The 18,531-nt window shown below is 38.5% G+C and overlaps 2 protein-coding genes across 8 annotated transcripts in view; one reads left to right on the top strand and one right to left on the bottom strand.

Annotated features, from left to right (window-relative positions):
- Window positions 1-5,641: 5,641 nt before the first annotated feature.
- Window positions 5,642-16,464, bottom strand: MSANTD4 (Myb/SANT DNA binding domain containing 4 with coiled-coils). 3 transcript variants are annotated; one of them, XM_005667291.4, is made up of 3 exons: window positions 16,406-16,464; window positions 8,698-9,312; window positions 5,642-8,347 (listed from the first exon to the last, which is right to left on the bottom strand). In XM_005667291.4, exons 2-3 carry the CDS (start codon window positions 9,157-9,159, stop codon window positions 7,772-7,774), a joined length of 1,038 nt encoding a protein of 345 aa, XP_005667348.1. In that variant the 5' UTR covers window positions 9,160-9,312; window positions 16,406-16,464; the 3' UTR covers window positions 5,642-7,771. The 3 variants fall into 3 exon arrangements, with proteins under 3 accessions (XP_005667348.1, XP_020918390.1, XP_084832047.1); XM_021062731.2 differs by having other exon boundaries at window positions 16,337-16,464; XM_084975921.1 differs by having other exon boundaries at window positions 15,997-16,464.
- Window positions 16,465-16,857: 393 nt separating this feature from the next.
- AASDHPPT (aminoadipate-semialdehyde dehydrogenase-phosphopantetheinyl transferase) overlaps window positions 16,858-18,531 on the top strand; it is a 108,206-nt gene continuing 106,532 nt past the window's right edge. For 4 of the 5 annotated variants that reach the window (XM_084975926.1, XM_084975927.1, XM_084975922.1 and 1 more), the window contains exon 1: window positions 16,858-16,998. The gene's annotated coding sequence lies outside the window, so the exon portion shown is untranslated. Of the gene's footprint in view, window positions 17,006-18,531 lie in introns of all 5 variants that reach the window. The other variant, XM_084975923.1, reaches the window with a different exon arrangement.

Below are 18,531 nucleotides of genomic sequence, written 5' to 3' on the forward strand. Positions count from 1 at the left end.
GTATCCATAAAAAAAAATAAAATTTTGCCACTTGTGAAAACATGGATGGACCTGGAAGGTATTATGCTTAATGTAGTAAGTTAGACAAAGATAAATACTGTAATATTTTCACTTATGGGCGGAATCTAAAAAATAAAATAAATATAATAAAACAGAAACAAACACAACAAATACAGAGAACTACTGGCTACCAAAAGGGAGAGGGTGGGTGAAAGGGCAAAACAGGTGAAGAGCATTAAAAGGTATAAGCAACTAGGTATAAAATAAGTTATAAGGATGTAATACACAGCAAAGCACATATAACTTTTCATATGAAGTTATAAAATATTGACTGAAGTATAATCTATAAAAACATCAAATTATGTCGTATACCCAAAACTAAGATAATATTGTAAATCAACTATGCACCAATTTTTTAAATGATATCAATTTTATGATAAAATATTCCAATTTTACTCAGTGAAATTCATTTTTATATTTTAAAAATTATGTTAGAGGAGTTCCCGTCGTGGCGCAGTGGTTAACAAATCCGACTGGGAACCATGAGGTTGCAGGTTCGGTCCCTGCCCTTGCTCAGTGGGTTAACCATCCGGCGTTGCCGTGAGCTGTGGTGTAGGTTGCAGACGCAGCTCGGATCCTGCGCGTTGCTGTGGCTCTGGCGTAGGCCGGTGGCTACAGCTCCGATTCGACCCCTAGCCTGGGAATCTCCATATGCCGCGGGAGCGGCCTAAGAAATAGCAAAAAGACAAAAAAAAAAAATTATGTTAGAGACAAAGTCTCCACATCTGAAAAAGCTTTGTCTGTGCTGATTGTCACTCTAGGACAGAAATTGAAAAGATCAAGGGTAAAAGCAACATGAGCAAAGGCAAAGGGAAGAAAAATGCATGGAGTATTTGGAAAGTTTAACATATTTAGTTATATTGGTATGAGACAATCTTAAGCAGGGTAGCCAAAGAACATGTGAGGACATTACACTTGATTCAGAAGGAAAAAGAGCCTTGTTACAGGGAAGAAAAATTTGTAATACCTGGGTCAAACCTGATGGCAGTTCTTGGAGGACCTCCTGGGAAAACAGGGGTGAATGCAGCTTGTTGTGAGGGAAGGTCATTGGAAGCAAAACTCTGGGGAATTCTCAGCGGCATGCCTTTCTCTGGAGGTGACCATTTTGGGAAAATCTGGTCCCACTCATCAGTGCTGAGAAGCCTCAGGGTAAACAACAATCCAGGTGGGATCACAGCCCCGCCCCTCAGTTAACAGGCTGCCTAAAGACCCCCCAGGCACACAGCTGCCTCTAATCCCATCCAGAGACAAAGCCCCACCCCCCAGAGGGATTAGAATCACCTCCACCTACCAGTGGGCAGACATCAGCCCCTCCCATCAGGAAGCCTAGGGCAAGCCCCCATGACTACACGTGAAATTGGAGAAGGTTGATATGAGGTATCAAAAAAAGAAAATACAGGACTCTCAATCAATAGTTTAAGCAGACTGAAGAAGGCAAAGGATTAGATGACACCACTAAAATTTCCAACCAAGCAACCTGGTACAAAAATGTCACTCCAGAAGGAAGATAATTTACAGTATGAGAGAACAGAGTTAGTGAATTTGATTCTGGCATATATAATATATTCAAGAAAGCAGCAAAATATAGAAGGTGAAATGCCTTACTGCAATTGAAAATACAGTTTTATAGTTCAAATGTTGGAACTGGAAATATATATTTGAAAGGAATTTACACCAGAGTAGATGGATTTTTATATTTCAATTTATTAAATTTTTAAAGATGAATAGGGAGCTCCCATCATGGCACAGTGGTTAACGAATCCAACTAGGAACCATGAGGTTGTGGGTTCGGTCCCTGCCCTTGCTCAGTGGGTTAACGATCCACCATTGCAGTGAGCTGTGGTGTAGGTCGCAGACGCGGCTCAGATCCCGCATTGCTGTGGCTCTGGGGTAGGCTGGTGTCTACAGCTCAGATTAGAGCCCTAGCCTGGGAACCTCCCATATGCCACAGGAGCGGCCCAAGAAATAGCAAAAATAAATAAATAAATAAATAAATAGTAAAATAAATAAAGATGAATAGGTCACATCAGAAAAATTCATGGCAAATATAAGCGGCATTTATTCTATGATGAAATTCATCAAGAAATTTCTTCTCAGAATATATTTATCAAAATTCAGATTTTATAATTGTCATTTCTCATCTGGTTTCAATTCAACATGGTCTCGATGTCTTTACCTACAGTGGTTAATTAATCTCATGAGATTTAATCAACCAATTTATCTCTTTTCTTTCCCCAGAAGATGTGTTCTTTGGTTGTTTTCTCACTATATATAAGTCCTTTTTGATATGCATTAGGGAAAATTTCAAAGTGATACCTTTGACAATTCTCACACGGGTTTTAATTAAGGCACTGCACAAAACTCCGCCTGGTGTGTATGTATATAAAGGATCAGCACATGTCAAAAAGAAGTTAGAAGTCAAAAAATGAAACAGATGGTTAATATTCTGGGTGTTTTAGAAGTTATAACTTCACGTTAAGGATACTGAAGAGAAAAGCCTTGACAAATTAAAAGTTATATTCAGTTGAACCTTTGAACTCCCTTTACCCTTGATCTTTTCAATTTCTAGGTTTGAATTGTCCACTTACATGCAGATTTTTCAATAAATATACTGAAAAACTTTTTGGAGATTTGTGACAATTTGAAAAAATTCATGGATGAACTAGATAGCTTAGAAATATTGAAAAAATAAGAAAGTTATGTCATAAAATGTATGTAGATACTAGTCTACTTCATCATTTACTATCGTAAGTATACACAAGTCTATTACAAGAAATTAAAATTTATCAAAACTTACACACACACTTACACATCACGCATGGCACCATTCACAGTCCAGAGAAATGTAAACACCAAGTAAAAATAAAGTATTACATCATAACTGCATAAAATTAACTGTAGCACATATTATACCACTATAATAATTTTATAGCCACTTCTAATTGCTATTGTGAGCTTGTACTGTGAGTATCGGCTTAAAATGCCATGTGATGCTAATAATCTCCATGTGAGCAGTTCATCTCTTCAGTAAACTGCATATCATGGTAAAAAGTGATCTCACAGTTCTCATGTATTTTGCATCACGTTTAGTGCAACACCATAAACCTTAATAACACCATGGGGCATGTACAAAATGCCACTCATGATGCTGGAAGTGCTCCCAAGAAGTAGAGAAGATTCATGACATCACAAGGAAAAGCTGAACTGCTTGATAGTAAGTCTGTAGCTGCTGACTGCTGGCCCTTTCGAGATAAATGGATTCAACTAAGGAAAAGGAAATTCATGAGGCTCTTGCTGCAGCTATTCCAGCAGGTGTGAAAACTTTGCACTTTTGCAAAATACCTTTTTATCACATGTTGAAAATGAAGCTTTTATATGGGTGCAGGATGGCTATAAGAAAGGCATATTTATAGACTATAATATAATTCAGGAAAAAGCAAAGTCATTATATGACAACCTAAAGCAAAAGGAAGGTGAAGGATCTTAAGCTTGAGAATTTAATACCAGCAAAGGATGGTTTGGTAATTTCAGAAAGAGGTCTGACTTTTAAAAATGTCAAGATAACAGGGAAGCAGCTTCTGCTGACCAACAGGCAGCAGACAAGTTCCCAAATGCCATTAAGGAGAACGGATATCTGCCTGAACAGGTTTTTAATGCAGACAAAAGTGCCTTATTCTGGAAAAAAAAACATTCCACATAGGACATTGACTAGTAAGGAAGAGAAGTGAACACCAGAACTTAAGGCAGAGAGGGATAGGCTGACTGTACTGTTTCATGCAAATGCAGTCGGATTTATGATCAAGACTGCCTTAATCTAAAAAACTGCTAAACTCTGAGGCTTAAAGGGAAAAAAAAAGATAAACACCAGCTGCTAGTCTTTTGGTTGTACAAGAAAGCTTGAGCAATGAGAACCCCTTTTCTGGATTGGTTCCATGGATGCTGTGTCGCCGAAATTAGAAAGTTATCTTCCCAGTAAGGGACTGCCTTTTAAAGTTATTTTGCTATTGGACAATGCCACTGGCTACCCAGAATCCCATGAGTTCAACATCAAAAAAGCATCAAAGTGATCTACTCACCCCCAAACACATCTCTAATTCAGCCTCTAGGTAAGTGGGTCATAAGGACCTTTAAGGCAGTACGCAATGGAAAGGACTGTCCAAACAATGGAAAAGAACCCTGACAGAGAGAATATCCTGAAAGTCTGGAAAGATTACACCATAGAAGATGCCATGATTATTACAGAAAAAGCCATAAAAGCCATCACCTCCAAAACTGCAAATTCCTGGTGGAGAAAACTGTCCAAATGTTGTGTTACATGACTTCACAGGGTTTACAATAAAGCCAATCAAAGAAATCATGAAAGACACTGCGGATATGACAAGAACTGAATGAGACATTTTTGAATCATCATCATCACCTAAGTATTCATTGTGCAGAATATTGTGTGCAAAACTTATACTGAAGTGGAAAGCCTATCACTCACATAGGCATAAAGCAAGTGATATTTAATATAAGATTAATAATGTGTTAGTTTTCTTGCTATTTTACAACTTGCTTTCAGAGTATTACATTACTATATAGTATGCCTGTCTCATAATTAGAGAAACAGTATCAGACTATCATCACTATCATCACAGTTGGTGATGTTTTAAAAATGTAACAATGTTTCCAATACTATATTATAAATAAATTTTATAAAGATTCATTCATTAGCAGACTAGGCTACCATAAAGCAATCATGTTGCTGCTTCTTTATTATCAATGCATAAATAGTTCTACCTATAAATAAATGTGAATTGTTCATATTATCTTTTCACTTTTGATGTCTAGTGTTAGTAATACATATAACATCTACAATGTTTTACATCATATTAGACAATACTGATGTAGGTACTGACAAGATAGACAATTCATCTCGTAAACAGACAACATAAACTTTTGGTATAAATAAATACTACAAATGTGTTTCCTCTTTCTCATGATTTTCTCAACTTTTTTTCCCCCTCTAGCTTACTTTATGCTAACACATATAAAGAATGTAACAGAATATAACACATATATAAAATATGTGTTATTGGACTGTTTGTCTATAAGGCTTCTAGTCAAGAGTCAGCTATTAGTAGTTCAGTTTTAAGAGAGTCAAAAGTTACATGCAGATTTTCAGCTGAGGGTGGGGTGATGAGGATGGGTGCCTCTAACTCCTACACTGCTCAAGAGTCAACTGTATTTTTAAAATTAAAATTTAGGGGGAGTATAATGTTAAAGCAAATGTAGAGCAACCTCATGAAAATAACTTTTAAGTACAAAACAAAACAAAAGTTAAAGAGAGGTAGGAAAGGTAGCTACCAATTTAAAATATTCTGGAAGCACTACAATCTGTTTTCAGGATAGAAGTGACAAAGCATGAAGACGTAGAAAAATGAAAAGAGAGAAAAGGTTATATAAAATGGACAGATCATTTCTAAGAACTTAAGAATTCTCCATTCATAAATAATATTGGCTATCTTCATACTTAAGTCTAGGAAATTAAAATCATTGATCTTAAATATAACACTAATATCAACTTGCCTTTCAAGTAGCATTTTATAGTTTACATACCATTTTATTAACAATTAAAAAAAAGAAACTATGAAGCATAGGTAGAGCAGATATCATTATGCTCATTTTACAAATGAGGAAACCAAATCACAGCATGTTAAATGACTTTTACAAGTAGAAAGTGGCAAAGCTACAATTCTTACAACTATACCACAAACTTTCGATACTCCTTTCTCCTTAAAGCTCTTACATTAAAATCTTGATACTTGATACATTATTTTTCAGGTATTACGTTAATTAAAGTGATGAGGTACTATTTCTTGTGAAAGTAGGGCTAATATGACTTAGCTCAAGGATGAACAAATAAAATACGAAAAACACATAGTACAATGCCTAACACAAATGTTAGGCCCCTTTCCCCTACTTACCATAATAAAACTCATTTCCAGGCTTGGTAACCTCAACCCCCATAGCACTGAGCATCACTGGAAATGATAAATGTTCACATAGTTAGCATAGGCAAATTTTATTTCTAAGGTCAGAAACATTAATTTCAGTTATAGAAAAATAGCACTATTTCAAAGTCAAGGTAACTAAGCAGGAGTATATTTTTTCCTTATATACCCATACTTAAAATCAAGACATTCTTAAGGTAACAAGGAACAAATGCAGAATCAAGGTAGTATTGTCAATAGAAGAGATGTACTAAGGCTTCATGTCAGCCCTGGAAATGGGAAAATACAAAGTGATCTCGTGCAATGATTCTCAACTTCAATGTGCATTAGAATCACCTGGATTGTGGAAAAAGCACCTTCAGGGGACTGAAGGCAAATCATCAGATTAAGTAAACCCTTGGTCTCAGAATAAATACCAAAGGGACTAAAGATACAAACTCCGTTGCTCAGGGAAGGGCAAAGACAAAATACACCACAATGTATGAAATCAGCCACTTACTCACTGTGTGAATTCTCTAAGCCTTGGACTCAGGAAGAAGAGATACCACTCTCAAGACTTGTTCTACAGATCAGGTCAGATAGTGTGCATTAAGTGCTTCCCTAACTCACAGCACAGAGCTACTAGCATTATTCCATCATCATCATCATCACTATTGGTTACAGAGGACATCCTCCCTCCACCCCCACACCCAGTTCCAAATAGCTATTATCTATTTTAAAAATCAAATTACCACTCATTGAGTTCGGGGTCATTGACTACTGGTACCATTTTTAAATTGGTACCATTTTTACTAGTTTCAACCAGTCATTTACATTAAGGTTTCAGTACATGATTGAAATGACAATTTTTATATCTAAACTAAGACAATGGATTCAAAGAAGAAAGTAGAACTAAAGCTTAAAAAGTATGTGTTGCTTCTAAAGCATCAATAGCTAGACGAATGAACTGCTTTTCAAAGTGACCCACTTTGGATAATCTATATTTGGATGTTCCCCATACTGTTTTCTGAATCTCAGGTTATTTATAGAAGGAAACATGGGAATTAAATATCTATAATATTACTTCCTATGTTCAATATACTACAAGAGTAATGTTTCTTAGTTAAAGTTTTGGGACATTTAAGCAACTCCTACATAAATATCTGAGGTTTTAACACTCTGAAATAACACTAACGAGGTGTTCAGTCAAGCTAGGACAAGATTTCTCAACTGCAGCAATACTGATATTTTTGGCTGGATCATTCATATTTTGGGGGGCTGTCCAGTGCACTACAGGACATAGGCATCCCTGGCCTCTATCCACTGCATGCCAGTAGTAACATGTACCACTTCCCAGTTCAGACAACCAGAAATATCACCAGACACTGCCAAATGTCTTTGGGGGGCCAAAATCATCCCCAGTTGAGAACTACTGAGATAGAATTTTACACAGACATAACTGCAAACTTGGAATGCACAGATTATACAAGACATTATGTAATTTTACTAACAATGGTTTGTGCTATACTGTTTATGTTAGAGCACAAAGTTTCTATATCATATACCACTTAAGCATACAAATACCCACAAATAACTCTCTTTTTCCTAATGAAAACACTGACATTAAACAGGGAAAAAAAAAAAAAAAAAAACCCAACAATATGGCTAATCCTACAACCATTTTTATATTACCTAAACCTATGGTTTACAAACATTTGATAAATGGAGACCTAAATAAATCACTGCAAGTGTCCCTCCTTCTGAATGCGTAGTCTCTCTTTCTCTACTTGTAAGCGTTCCTTTTCAATCTGCAGCTTCTCTGATTCAAATTTCAAAAATTGCAGCCTATCTTTTTCTAGTTGCAAGCGTTCTCTCTCAAGTTTTAACTTCTCTGTTTCTATATCTGGTGGCTGATGTATGGACTTTTCTCCTTGACCAAGTTCATTTTCCAAAGATGGTTTCTCTGAGTTGACTATCTGTAACCTCAACTTCTCTCTTTCAATCTGCAGCCGCTCCTTCTCCAGCTGAAGCCGCTCATGCTCCATGTCTAAATGTCGCAGCCTCTCTTTCTCAATCTGTAGGCGTTCCTTTTCTACCTGTAGTCTTTCAGCCTCAATATCAAGCCGTCGTTTTTCCAACTCTAGTTTCTGTTTCTCTATGTTTACAAGTAAATGGGGTTCATCAAATGCAGACCTAGATGGGGTTGAGTTCAGAGTAAAAAACTCATCAATGTGGGGGAAATCAGGAAGTTCATTTTCCCTCCTGGAATCTGGTATGACTGATGACAACATTTCTTCTTCCTCTTCAATTTCAAACTAAAAGAAAAGAGAAAAGTAGTTCTCGGTATTTATTTCTATTCCATGGTTGTTAATTTGTCTAAACATTTCTTAAAAGCTTTTTATGTGGCTTGAGCACACAAAACCATTTACTTTGAATTCTGAAAAATATTTACAATGAATTACCCGAAATCATTTATATAATTAAGATAAGTATTTTTAGGTGAGAAGAGACCGACAATATTAAGAAGGAAAAAAAAATAGAATGACTCTATTATTTACTATTTTTAAGTTAGCTTGAAAATCTGGGAATTTCTTTACTGTTCCTCATCTATGATAAACTCCCACATCAGAAATGAAGAATAGAGTTCACAAAGGCTAATACTTACTTCAGGACTCTGGGGATCTCTTTCTTCCTCTTCCACTTTGACTTCAGTTAAAGATCCACCTGCATCCCTGAAATCTGCCACATTTTGCCAATCAAAATTTGTATCATTTCGGAATCCAATCTTTTCATCTATCTCTTCAGTGAGAGAGTCATCTAAATCAGACGTGGGAAGGGGAAACCCTGAACCAACCAGCTTAATGTTTGCCTTCATCCTCTTTCTCTTCATAAGCGCTCGCCAGTCAAGGTACCTTCTTTTCACTTCTGTCCCTGTTCTCTGTTCTCCTTCTCCTACAGCATTCACACACTGTGCAATCTCCTCCCAAGCCATTCGCTTCATCACATTAATTGTTGTATTGAGCTGCTTGGAAAAAATAACTTCTTTCCTTTTTGTAATTTCTTTCAAAAGGGTCTGAGTTTCTTGTACACTAAAATTGCTCTTCCTTTTCCTTTTCAACTGCTTCATTTTTCTAACTTAAATGTAGTTTTTACAGTAAAAGAAGATGTGAAAAAAAAATTGAGGAGTATTACAAAGTACAAAAATCAGGGATAATCCTTCATTAGCACTTTCTTTAAATGTTTTCCGTTCGCCTAGTAGCACAGGCAGGCTGGATGATTCCTAGAGAGAAAACAGTAAAAATCAATCAACCTGCAACTTCTGCAATGTACTTCAACCCAATAAACTATATAATTTAAAAAAAAACCTCTAAATATGGCTCAAAATGCTATATTTCTGTCTCCACCAGCACTACCTCAGTCTAAGCTACCATTTTCTTTCACCAAGGCTGTTGTAATGGTTCCAAACTAATTGCCAGCATTCACTCTTGACCCACTCCCTACTTCTTCTCTATTCTCCCTAATTCATCCACTCTAACTACAAAGGCCTTTTTTCAGTCACCCATTCTTGTCAATCTCCTTGCCCACTATAGGTCCTTTGCACACACTGTTCCTTCTGCCTAGGAAGTGGTAGGAAATGGATTGCTCCCTGCCTGGGCTACTTAATTCCTCCGTATCTTTCTGCTTGCAGATTAGACATCTGTTCCTGCTGAAGCCCTTCCTGACAAGGAGTCAAATGACTCCTTTTCCTCACCTAAATGTTACATGCTTGCTCATATACAGCCAAAAGTGTCTCGTTCCCATTTTACTAGAAGTCTCATGAGGACAGCAACATTTCTGCTCACCATTATGTCCTCAGAGCCTAGCAGAGATTTTGGCACATGGCAAACATACCATAAACACTTTTTGAATGAATAAATGAAAAAACCTGCTAAAGTGACGAGTTTGGAATGTCAAAAAGCAAAAAAAAAATTAGACCCCGTGAAATAATTTTAGAGGAACACTGAAAGGCTGGGCTACAAAGTCATAAAATTCAGAAACAAATTCGAGACAATGTAATCTGATCAGAGAAATGACAACTACTTATACCTTACTATTTATCAAATTAAAATCCATATTTAGGTTAAATCTACAAAGAACTCCTAAGCTTGAAATAAAAGTTTCTGAAACAATGAAATTATTTTAAGGATATGATAGAATTAAAAGGATAACATGGAGTTCTCATCGTGGCTCAGTGGTTAAAGAATCCAACTAGGAACCATGAGGTTGCGGGTTCCATCCCTGGCCTTGCTCAGTGGTTTAAGGATCCGGTGTTGCCTTGAGCTGTAGTGTAGGTCACAAACACGGCTCAGATCTGGCGTTGCTGTGGCAGTGGTAGGCCGGCAGCTATAGCTCCGATTGGACCCCTAGCCTGGGAGCCTCCATATGCTGTGGGTGTGGTCCCAGAAAAGACAAAAAAATTAATTAATTAATTTTTTTTTAAAAAAAGGATAACATAAAAGAGGCAAGGATTTTTCCCAAACTAATTAACTAGTTAAAGATCACTAATTACAATTTTAAAAAAATTTAGAGGGAGTTCCTGTTGTCACGCAGCAGAAACGAGTTGGATTAGGAACCATAAGGTTATGGGTTTGATCCCTGGCCTCACTCAGTGGGTTAAGGATCCAGATTTGCCACGAGCTGTGGTGTAGTTCGTAGACGCAGCTTGGATCTGGCATTGCTGTGGCTCTGGTGCAGGCCGGTGGCTAGAGTTCCGATTGGACCTCTAGACTGGGAAATTCCATATGCTGCGGGCGCAGACCTAAAAAGATAAAAGACAAAACAAAAACAAAACAAAACAAAAAAATTTTGGAGCTCCCATCGTGGCGCAGCAGAAACAAATCCAACTAGGAACCATGAGGTTGTAGGTTAGAGCCCTGGCTTCGCTCAATGGGTTAAGGATCTGGCGTTGCTGTGAGCTGTGGTGTATGTTGCAGATGCAGCTCAGATCCTTCATTGCTGTGGCTGCAGTGTAAGCCAGCAGCTGTAGCTCTGATTGGACCCCTAGCCTGGGAACCTCCATATACCGCAGGTGCAGCCCTAAAGAGCCCCCCCACAAAAAAATTTTTTTTTTAAATCAAACAGGGAGTTCCTGTCATGGCTCAGTGGTTAACGAACTCGACTAGTATTCATGAGGTTGCGGGTTCAATCCCTCGCCTCATTCAGTGGGTAAAGGATTCAGCATTGCCATTTGCTGAGGTGTAGGTTGAAGAGGTGGCTTAGATCCCACACTGCTGTGGCTGTGGCATAGGCTGGCAGCTGTAGCTCTTATTTGATCCCCAGCCTGGGAGACTTCACATGCCACATGTACAGCCCCAAAAAGACAAAAGACAAAAAATAAATTAATTAAATTAAAAAATCCAAAAAATTTGCACAGCAAGATAACTAAAAAGAAAACAAAAAGACAACTTACAGAATGGGAAAAAATAATTTCAAATGATGCAACTGACAAGGGCTTAATCTCTAAAATATACAAACAACTTACACAACTCAACAGCAAAAAGGCCAACAACCCAATTGAAAAATGGGCAAAAGACCCGAATAGACATTTCTCCAAAGAAGATATACGGATGGCCAACAAGCACATGAAAAAATACTCAACATCACTGATTAGAGAAATACAAATCAAAACTAGGAGATACCACCTCACACCAGTCAGAATGGCCATCATTTATAAGTACAGAAATAACAAATGCTGGAGGGGTGTGGAGAAAAGGGAACCCTCCTGCACTGTTAGTGGGAATGTAAATTGGTACAACCACTACGGAAAGCAATATGGAGATACCTTAGAAAACTATACATAGGAGTTCCCGTCGTGGCGCAGTGGTTGGCGAATCCGACTAGGAACCATGAGGTTGTGGGTTCGGTCCCTGCCCTTGCTCAGTGGGTTAACGATCCGGCGTTGCCGTGAGCTGTGGTGTAGATTGCAGACGCGGCTCGGATCCCGCGTTGCTGTGGCTCTGGTGTAGGCTAGTGGCTACGGCTCCGATTCGACCCCTAGCCTGGGAACCTCCATATGCCGTGGGAGCAGCCCCAAAGAAATAGCAAAAAGACAAAAAAAAAAAAAAAAAGAAAGAAAACTATACATAGAACTACCATATGACCTGACAATCCCACTCTTGGCCATATATCTGGACAAAACTTTCCTTGAAAAAGACACATGCACCCGCATGTTCATTGCAGCACTGTTCATCATAGCCAAGACATGAGAACAACCTAAATGTGCATCGACAGATGACTGGCTTAGGAAGATATGGTATATATACACAATGGAATACTACTCAGCCATAAAAAAGAACAAAACAATGCCATTTGCAGCAACATGGATGGAACTAGAGACTCTCATCCTGAGTGAAGTCAGTCAGAAAGAGAAAGACAAACACCATATGATATCATTTCTATCTGGAATCTAATATATGGCACAAATGAACCTTTCCACAGAAAAGAAAATCATGGACTTGGAGAATAGACTTGTGGTGGCCGAGGGGGAGGGGAGGGAGTGGGATGGATTGGGAATTTGAGGTTAGTGGATGCAAACTATTGCCTTTGGAATGGATAAGCAATGAGATCCTGCTGTATAGTACTGGGAACTATATCTAGTCACTTACAATGAAGCATGATAACGTGAGAAAAAAGAATCTATATATGTATGTGTAACTGGGTCACCATGCTGTACAGTAGAAAATTGACAGAACACTGTAAACCAGCTATAATGGAAAAAAATAAAAATCATTATATAAAAAAAATTATACTTTAGTAAAAATGTATTTAATAAACAAACAAAAAAGTTTACTTGCTCAAATGGGTACAGAGAGGCAAGATGGACTACAAATGCTGTAGCTGCTAAGAAATTTCCCTTCAGAGATTAAAGCCTCATCCGCTACAAAATTTACAACATAAACAAAGTTGGCCTCTATGGGAAAAATATGCTAAGTAGAATATATCAGATAGAAATATAACTAATAGTAAGGACCAATTTCACTCTTCTGTCTGTTGGAAACACATCAAAGGAATACAAGCTAAGTCAATTCAAACTTAAGTAGAAGAGGATTGCTCCCTTTAGCAAATCAAACTTTCTTATATGTAGAATGTCATTAGATATCTATCCATATCTTTATTAGAAAGAACTATGATTGAATTAGGAGTACATAAGTACTGAGTAATTAAGACACAATGCTTCATTCAACAAACATGTACTGAGTGCTTGAAACCTTTCAAAGTCTTTGCATACACTTAGGAGGTAAATTTACTCTTCCTCTCTATTACAAATCCTGAGTCCTACTTATGATATCTTCATATCTACCTTTGCCAGCTTTAAGTGTCACCTCCAATACCAACCCCGAACATTCTTTCTCAACTCAGCCTCTCCAATATATATGTCAAGAGTGGGCACACACAGTATCAAACATTCTAAAATTCCTTGAATTCTAGATTAGTGCTGTCTAATACAAATACAACGAGACTCACATATATAATTTTAAATCCTCTAACAGCCACATTAAAATGTAAAGAGAAACAGGTAAAATTTGTCATATATTTTATTTAACCTAACATACCAAAATTTATTATTTTTTCAACATGTAATCAATACAAAAAGTAACTGAGGTATTTCACACTTTTTTCCCCCTACTAAGCCTTCAAAATCATGTGGGTATTATGGACTAGCCACAATATGTGGCTATTGGCTATGGTACTGGACAGCCCAGTTCTAGCTTTATGACCCCTGAGGACTATCATAAATGTATTCCTTTGGCACATCCTCCCAATTCCCATGGTCTCTGCTCTTTTGTCTGGCCAGTGACTACTCATCCTCAGCACCTTCATGTTCCCATTAGTCTACATCTAATGTCTGTGCTACATGCTTCCACCATCAGGCTGTTATAATCCCTTACTTTATACTAGGAGCAATACGGGATTGAAGATGAATGTATTATTTCTATCAAATAATTTATGACTTAAGTAAAACCTGTAAAATACATATGCATAAAAATTTACAAGAAAAATTATAATGGAGACTATAAACTAAAAGTTCTGAATACAGACTACCTAAACCTGTATATTAATTCCACCGCTTAGAAGCTCTGTCATCTTAAGCAAATTACTTAGCCTTCTTATTTTCTCATCTATAAATAGGAGAAAAATAAAATAACATGATGTTTTGAGGATTAGATGAGATAATTCAATCAAGAAATGTATTAACACCTAAGATATAGTAAGCCCTGAACAAACATCAGCTATTATCTATTTCCTAGTATAGTCAGTCTGGACACAGTAAGTGAATATTTCTTTACTGGATAAATAATGAGAGTGTATGAAAAGTACAAGAAGAGAAGTACTAACAAAATACCCTGGGTGTTGAGAAGGAGAAATTTTTGGTAGGATCAAGGAAGGTTGTGAGAAGGAATTAGCATTTGATTTGTCCCTAAAGAGGGACAGAAGTACAAGGAATCAAAGTTGGAAAACTAGTTTGGGGCCAAATGTCAACAAATCTTTAATGCTGAACTGTAAGACCCCATCCTTTGCTTCAAGAAAAAAGAAAAACTTACTATAAGAGACAAATATATCTGTGAGGATTTTTGAAATTCAAGCAGTATACCTTTTATATGGAGGTAATGTTACTGTAATAATATACAAACTATAATATAAAAAATGTAGTACATAATAAAATAATAAACAATGATTACAGTTGTCAAGAGAATTCTAATTTAGGCAGAAATCCATCATTAGATTTTGCTGCTCTTAGAATATGAGATGTGAGATCAATTTTGTAATGACAGAAATAAAAATCCTTTTAAAACTATGCTTGATTCAATATACTCTTAACATTTTGGCAGCAGCTGTTGTTGTTTACATATCCTGTTTCTCCCAACAATTTGTAATTCTGCATCTCTGTCCTACAGAGGTGATATCCCTCTGTGCCTCACTATTCTATGCTAAACTGTTGAACTATTTCATTGACAAAATGCACTTTAATACCCATTTGTAACCTCACTGAAATTGACATGGAAATGTATCTTAGATTTCCCCTCAGTCATGACTTAATTGTATGAAAATCACAGGTAAATGTTAAGACGGTAGCCAAATCAAAGTAACCCTGAATTGAAACTTGGTAGCTACGTTGACATGAGTAGAAGTTAAGGTATGTTTCTAGGAATTTCTTTTTTTCCGTCTTCTCCTCTACATTTTGGTACTCAGCTTGGGTTTTCATCATTAATTACCCAATAATTCACTCAAGTATTTACTGAGCTCCTACTATGTGCCAGGCACACATTTTTAGTGCTGAGGCTCTAAAACCTCATCAATTATGAAAAGATGCCATTTTAGATGTCAAATACTATCACTTTTATATTGGTTGTCTTATTCACCTTTACAGAGGAGAATTCAGAAGTTGCAACCTCTAAAAATTCATAGTTCTTCCATGCCCAAACACAGAGAAGAGCCATTTTCCTGAAACTCCACCCACAGTCATTCTTTTACTGGTTGGAAAGTATAAGTAGTTCACTTACATAATCCTTGTGATGTACCACCAATGGCATAATATATCTGAGCAATTTTTTTTTTCAAGGACTAACACTTGAGAACGACGTTCCTAAATATTGCATGATAAGACGGAATCAAGAAGTCTGAGGAAAATCATGTAGTAAACTCTGGGTCCAAAACATTTTTTAGGTAAACTCATTAGGCTGTTCAAGAAGAAAAACATCACAAAATCTAAAAACTTTCCCCCACCCCCCTCCCAATCCTCTCTGAAGTGTGCTCTCCCTCTTCCCACCAACTCCAAGCCCTACCCTCGCCACCATCTTCTTAGAGGAAATTCATCGCCCTGCCGAATAGGATGCTCTTCTCTATAACTCGTGGTAGATAAATGATTAAAGTTTACTCAAGTGTCGCCTGTTACCATATTAATAAAGTACCTCTCACTCCTCACCTCTTCCTTTGGGGCCGCTCTGGTACAGCCCCTCGGGAGCATGCAGGAAGGCTGAATTCCCAGGAGGCCACCTAGGAGCTGGGGGCGCGCACCTGACTAGGCCACAGCCAACAGCTGCACCTGCTGGGACGTGAGGCAACCTGGAAGAGAGTCCTCTCTCCGCAAATCAGAGTCCCAGGGCGCCTGGGAACTTTAGCAGCCTTTTTGCAGCGGCTTGGGCCCCTCCCTACCCTCTCAGGTCAGGCGGCAGCTGCGACTGCTATTTCTCTTGAGTAACGTAGCCTGCTAGCTACGGAGCCAGATCCGTTGCGGCAGCGGGAGACAGAGTCCTAACACTGACCTAGCTGGCACCAACCGTCCGCGGAGCCGTCCCCTCCCTCGCAGCCTCCTCAGGGACACAAACGCTCACCTGAGACCCTGGCAGTACCTCCCCACGGTCGCCTCAGAGGTGGGGGGGGGCGGGGTGACAAAAAAAAAAAAAAAAAAAAAAAAAAGATGCTTCATTGATTCCCCTCCCACCAACTTCGCCCGCCCGCGGCCCTAAACCATTGGCTGGCGCGGGTGGCGCTCGTTAAATGAAGCTCATCCATTGGCCTGAGGCGTAGTGCCATTCTGGCTGAGGGCCCGCCCTAGGTCCAGCCTCACAATGGAAATCGAGTCCCAAACCGTTCCGGGTTACTGCCCTGAAATTCCGCCCCCTTGTTACTAGTGGCCTCCGGTTCTACGCTCAGTCTTTGGCGTGCGACTCTGTCAATCAAGAGGGCTCTAGGAAAGGATTGGCCACTAGCAATCAGACGGCTGCACCATTCAGCCTGATTGGGATACAGACCGCTCCATCTCCAAACTCTACTCCTATCCCTGGACACTTACCAGTTAAAAGGGCAAAGAGGAAGTAGCACCCTTGCTTTGCTCCAGCTGTTCCTAGCCCAGCATTCCTTTCTGCTCAGCCAACTGTGACCAAGTTTGGCCTCAACCGTTCCTCTGAGACTGCCCCTGCCAAAGGTCACTGGTGATTACCCTATGGATAAATCTAAGCGACACTTTCTCGGTTTTTATCTTACCTCCTCAAAAAATATTTGACTTGTTGACCTTTCTTCATTGGTTTCCTTAATGCTTCCCCTGGTTTTCCTCCCTCCCAGTCTCTACCCTCTTTGCAGTTGCCTCTCTCGCTGCCATCTGGTGTAACTAATGGGTCTGTCTTCCCATTGTCTTCCTATTGCCTTTGTTAAGGCCTGTTTTGAAATCCAGAATTACATCGGTAACATCCTTACTGGCCTGTCTGCCAGTACCATTGTAGTCCATTCTTCACAACTTAGGCAAGAAAGGCTGCCTGAAGTTCTTTAGTGGAACCACATTCATTTTATGATAAAATACAAATGCTTTACAAGAATTTCTTCCGTTTTTTCCTCAGGCTTCATCTTTCTAAAGCATTCCTCCCCTACACTTTTCCTAATTCCTTACCCTAATTATTTTATTTCTTTCAGTTCCTAGACTTGGCTTTGGGACTTCGTTTGCTTTGCATAGTTTCCACCTGGAATGATTTCTACCTGCCTCTTACCTGTTATGCCCAGGATCAAGTTACTTTCTGAAGGAAAGTTTCTTTTCTCTCCATTCACCCTGTCTCCACTTCCAAGTTCTCCCTCTAATGTAGCTTTGCCAGGTAAAAGACAGGATACTCAACTAAAAAAAATTTTTTTGGGGGGGGGTCTTTTTGCTATTTCTTGAGGCCGCTCCCGCGCCTTATGGAGGTTCCCAGGCCAGGGGTCGAATCGGAGCTGCAGCAACGCGGGATCCGAGCCATGTCTGCGACCCACACCACAGCTCACAGCAATGCCGGATCGTTAACCCGCTGAGCAAGGGCAGGGACCAAACCTGCAACCTCATGATTCCTAGTCGGATTCGTTAACCACTGCGCCACGACGGGAACTTCTCAACTAAATTTGAAGTTCAGATAAATAACATAATTTTCACTATAGCTATGTCCCATGCAATATTTGACACCCTGTATTTTTATTTGCTGGCCACTTACTCCAGGATGCTCCCATGGTAGTCAGTACCTTTCCTCTAATACATCTTACCACATATTCCATGCAGGCAGGCTTTCTTGTTCACTGTTGAAATTTCCTTGCCTACCACAGTGCCAAAAATACAATACACACTTGAAAGAGATTTGGCAAATATATAATGGAATATTCTGGGTCTATCATGGATACTTGCTTGATATTCCTCAAGGAACTTTTGTCCACAAAATAGAAGTACTTATGAAATATGCTCTTTAAAATGTAACAACTAATCTTTCATATATTTACTTACAACTTTGTGAAAGAAGCGTGTCTATAATTTTGCCTAAATAGGACAAAAAAAGTTTCTTTAGATAAATATGAGAACTTTTATTTTGGATTTTGTTTATAGTGGATGTTTTTTGGGTGAGTGCAGTGAAAGGTTAAGAGAACTATTCATCTTTATTATGACCAGACATTCTCTCTGATTCCCCTGAGTCTGTCTATTCCTTGAACGTATTTATTTATTTCAGTA

The sequence above is a fragment of the Sus scrofa genome, chromosome 9 (assembly GCF_054392235.1).
Source record: "Sus scrofa isolate SSC_HxYL_T2T_F1_AM1 chromosome 9, Sscrofa_HxYL_maternal_Yorkshire_Landrace_v2.0, whole genome shotgun sequence".
NCBI lineage: Eukaryota > Metazoa > Chordata > Mammalia > Artiodactyla > Suidae > Sus > Sus scrofa.